Genomic DNA, 3,582 nt, shown 5'->3' with positions numbered 1-3,582 from the left:
GCCTTATAAACAGACCCCAGATCAGAGGTAAAAATTTCTGAAATCTGAACCCTGTCATGAAAAGTGCTGTAGAAATTGTTCTGTACCACTCAGAGACAAAATTTCAACTCCTATAGAAACTATAGACTGTTTTCTATCCAATAATAACAATAATATGCATATTGTACGATCAAGAATTGAGTACGAGGCAGTTTAATTTGGAAATGTAAAAAAAAAAATAATGCTAACAGCTCCCCCTATTGACAAAAGGTTAATGTGCACGTTCACTTCGTTTTTTGATTATTTATATTCCATCGAAGCCTATTATGGTAAAATGCCTTCAGGCATATACCCAGTACTGCTTCAAAGAAATAGGGTTCCCATTCCTTCCGCTTTATTTATACCAAATTGTGTCTTGCAGAAGGGAACCATGAAGAGGAGCTTGGAGAGGGCAAGGGGGAGGCTGATAAAGCAGCAGAGAAGACCTGATTCATCAAGTATCATTAAGCCCAATCAAATATCCAATGTCATTAAAACATGTATCCCAATTTACAGTCAAGCAACATTTGTCAGTTGTGTTAATGTTATGAACTACAAACAATCTATGGTTCTTGGAGTCAATGAATCAATTGAAAGTGACTACAATTAGACATTTTAAAACTGTGTCAGTAAAGATGACAAAAAAAGTAATCTGCTCTTATGGTTCTGTTTACATTTCTTTAGACATTTCAATCCGACACTCTTGTTAATGTTTGACGTCAGGCAAAACGTCTTCAGCCACCGAAGGACGGAGAGCCGCTGGTTGGCATTTTTGACTGCAGTGTCTGTGTGGGTGTACCAGGAAAGGACGTTAGAAGTTAGGTCCCCATGATATCGAAGCCTCTTACCATCTCCACTGCAGCCCAATCGATATCAATTTTAAAAACTGGAACAATAGATATCGTGTAGCAAAAATGTCACTGGAACAACTCCAGTTTGCCTATTCTCCCAACAAATGTAAATTATACATTTTTACATACGTCAGAGTGCATTTTCTTTTATAGCTCTGCTTTCTATGCCATCCTGACCCACAAACTGGTTAGCAGACTCAGGGCTCTGGGTGGAAACCCTGTAATAACAAATTAGATTTTTTACATTATCACAAGAATGTGTATCCCCAGAATGGACCCGACACTACCATGGTACACCTGATCACGAGTACATGAAGGAGCTGTGGGACCTGACATAATGGTGATAGGACAACAGTCTTAGCGTAAGCAAAACAAAGTAGATGGTGATACTTGACCATTCTCCCATCTACTGTACATTGACATGGAGATGATCAGCAGCTTCCAGTTCCTGGGCACCCTGATATCCTTTTCTGCCCTCAGTTACTTCACTCAAAGTCCCACTTGTGCTTCTCCACTACCTTCAAACTTGCGGCACCACGACCTATGTACCAAGTACAGTGTGTTTTTATTGCCATAACATGTAAATGAAATGTCCATATTTACTGTAAGATGTATTTATGGTAACATTGCACATTGTAACATAGTCCCTTGACATACATGACTTAACTACTTTGCATAATTCTCAGTTTACCCACTCTAAGAAATCATACATATATTAAAGCTGCATTATGTATTACTGTGTCCAATTGATTCTGGTTGGTTGTAATGTTTTTGAAAACTTTCACTACACAACTTTTTTTTGCTGATGGACACTGGAAACTTTCATAATATCAATTATTTTGGGACACATCACCAATTAACATTGGCTGCAGTATTCCAAACTTACTAGGTTGTCATGCAATAAACATATTGGATAATTCCCCTTAAATTAATTATCTTTAAATCAATTCGTATTTGTCACATGCGCCAACTACAACAGGTGTAGACCTTACAGTGAAATGCTTACTTACAAGCCCTTAACCAACAATGCAGTTTTTAAAAAGTACAAAAACAGTTAAGTAAATAATTAAAGAGCATCAGTAAAATAACAATAGCAAGGCTATATACAGGGGATACCGGTACAGAGAATGTGCTGGGGCACCGGTTAGTCGAGTTAATATATATACATGTAGGTAGAGATATTAAAGTGACTATGCATGGATAGAGTAGCAGCAAATAGTCTGGGTAGCCATTTGATTAGATGTTCAGTAGTCTTATGGCTTGGGGGTAGAATCTGTTTAGAAGCCTCTTGGACCTAGACTTGGTGCGGTAGCAGAGAAAACTACCGCTTGCCGTGCGGTAGCAGAGAAAACTGTAGCTGTGGCTCCACTGGCAATCCCAGCCTAGGAATGCTGAAGCCCTTGATGTGAAAATGAAAACCTTCTCCATGGTTAAAGGGTATGTGTTCCCCCTGAAAAAAGGGAAGGAGGGGACATTAAAGTCCATAAGTAACACGTATTGGAGAACACAATACTCTTAAGTGAAAGTAGTTTGGGATTTAATTTATCTATTACATTCTTAGGGGGCCCATGGAAGAATAACGGTATAAAATGCTGTCACACATTTGTGAGAGTGATTAAGTGATATTCTACTCGTGTTGGCCGTGTTACTTCAATGATCATGGTTTTGCATCTAACCTTTCACCTTCAGAAACAAATGACTCTTCTCTCTATTGCTCTTTGATTGGTACCAGGTGGGGAGCGCTCTGCTTTGAAGAGAGAAGCTATGTCTTCGGCCAAAAGAGGTTTCTCAGCGTAGATGAAAACCTCTCTGAAGAGGCTTGAATGTCTATTCATGTAAGGCAGGAGACCTAGACACTCCAGACCCTCTTTGAATCTATAAAGTAAAAAAAGTCAATGAATTTGCCCTGAAGAATTTAACTAAACTTGAGATTCCTTAGATATATGGAAACTCACTGCTCAAGAGCATCCCGTATCCTGCTTTCTAAGTAGAACTTTGTGGCTGACTCCACCAGGGCATCACTCCAATGTACAAATGCACTGGACCCAGCATGACCGCTTCCTGTGCCTCGTCAACAGTTTGTGCTAACTGGATATTAGATTGTTTATTGAATTGTGTTTTGGGACAAATTAGCAAAACAATAAACTGATAATCACTACCCTTAAAAAAGATTGACTGCCAACAAAAGGAAACCAAATCCATGTGGAAAAGTATTCATATATAGTTCAATTTTTTTTCAAACTTAAATTAACAATAACATAACATCCATCACAGTATAAAGTTACTTACCTTCTCCAACTTCCCTCTGAAGTCCTATTCCGCAATTTCTTTCAGTTCTGGCACAGGAGGTTGTAGACCACACACTTGCCTGTATAGCCTCTCTGAAAAAATGTGGCTCTACACCCCCATGTACCAGACAGACAGCATTCATGCGGCCCACCTGCGTGTATACGCCATCATAGAGTGCTGTCACACAGAAGACAAACAGTAAATAAAGGACACATTACATTCAAAAATCAAATGTCTTACTCAAGTCAGATATTGCCATAAACAAACGTGTCTTTGTTGGTGTAAAAGTGTAACTCGCCTTGAGAGTTGCAAGAAAGGCATTTTTGCCAATCAGGTCCCTCAAATATTGCAGAGGAATGGATGGCACTCATTAGCAGCCGGAGAAATTCTCTTGAGGGACCACCCTCATCAGCTGCCCCTTTTC

General features: G+C 39.3%; 1 protein-coding gene across 7 annotated transcripts in view; it reads left to right on the top strand.

Moving 5' to 3' along the window:
* LOC111970835 (CD48 antigen-like) overlaps window positions 1-1,602 on the top strand; it is a 176,847-nt gene extending 175,245 nt beyond the window's left edge. For 5 of the 7 annotated variants that reach the window (XM_070445888.1, XM_070445887.1, XM_070445889.1 and 2 more), the window contains one exon: window positions 398-1,602. In XM_070445888.1, the coding sequence (XP_070301989.1) occupies window positions 398-468 (71 nt within the window). In that variant the 3' untranslated portion in view covers window positions 469-1,602. The remainder of the gene's footprint in view (window positions 1-397) is intronic. The other 2 variants (XM_070445890.1, XM_070445893.1) reach the window with 1 other exon arrangement.
* Window positions 1,603-3,582: the final 1,980 nt, after the last annotated feature.

The sequence above is a fragment of the Salvelinus sp. IW2-2015 genome, linkage group LG12 (assembly GCF_002910315.2).
Source record: "Salvelinus sp. IW2-2015 linkage group LG12, ASM291031v2, whole genome shotgun sequence".
Lineage (NCBI taxonomy): Eukaryota > Metazoa > Chordata > Actinopteri > Salmoniformes > Salmonidae > Salvelinus > Salvelinus sp. IW2-2015.
The sequence above is the reverse complement of the archived record's forward strand: the minus strand, read 5'-3'. Positions and strand labels throughout refer to the sequence as shown.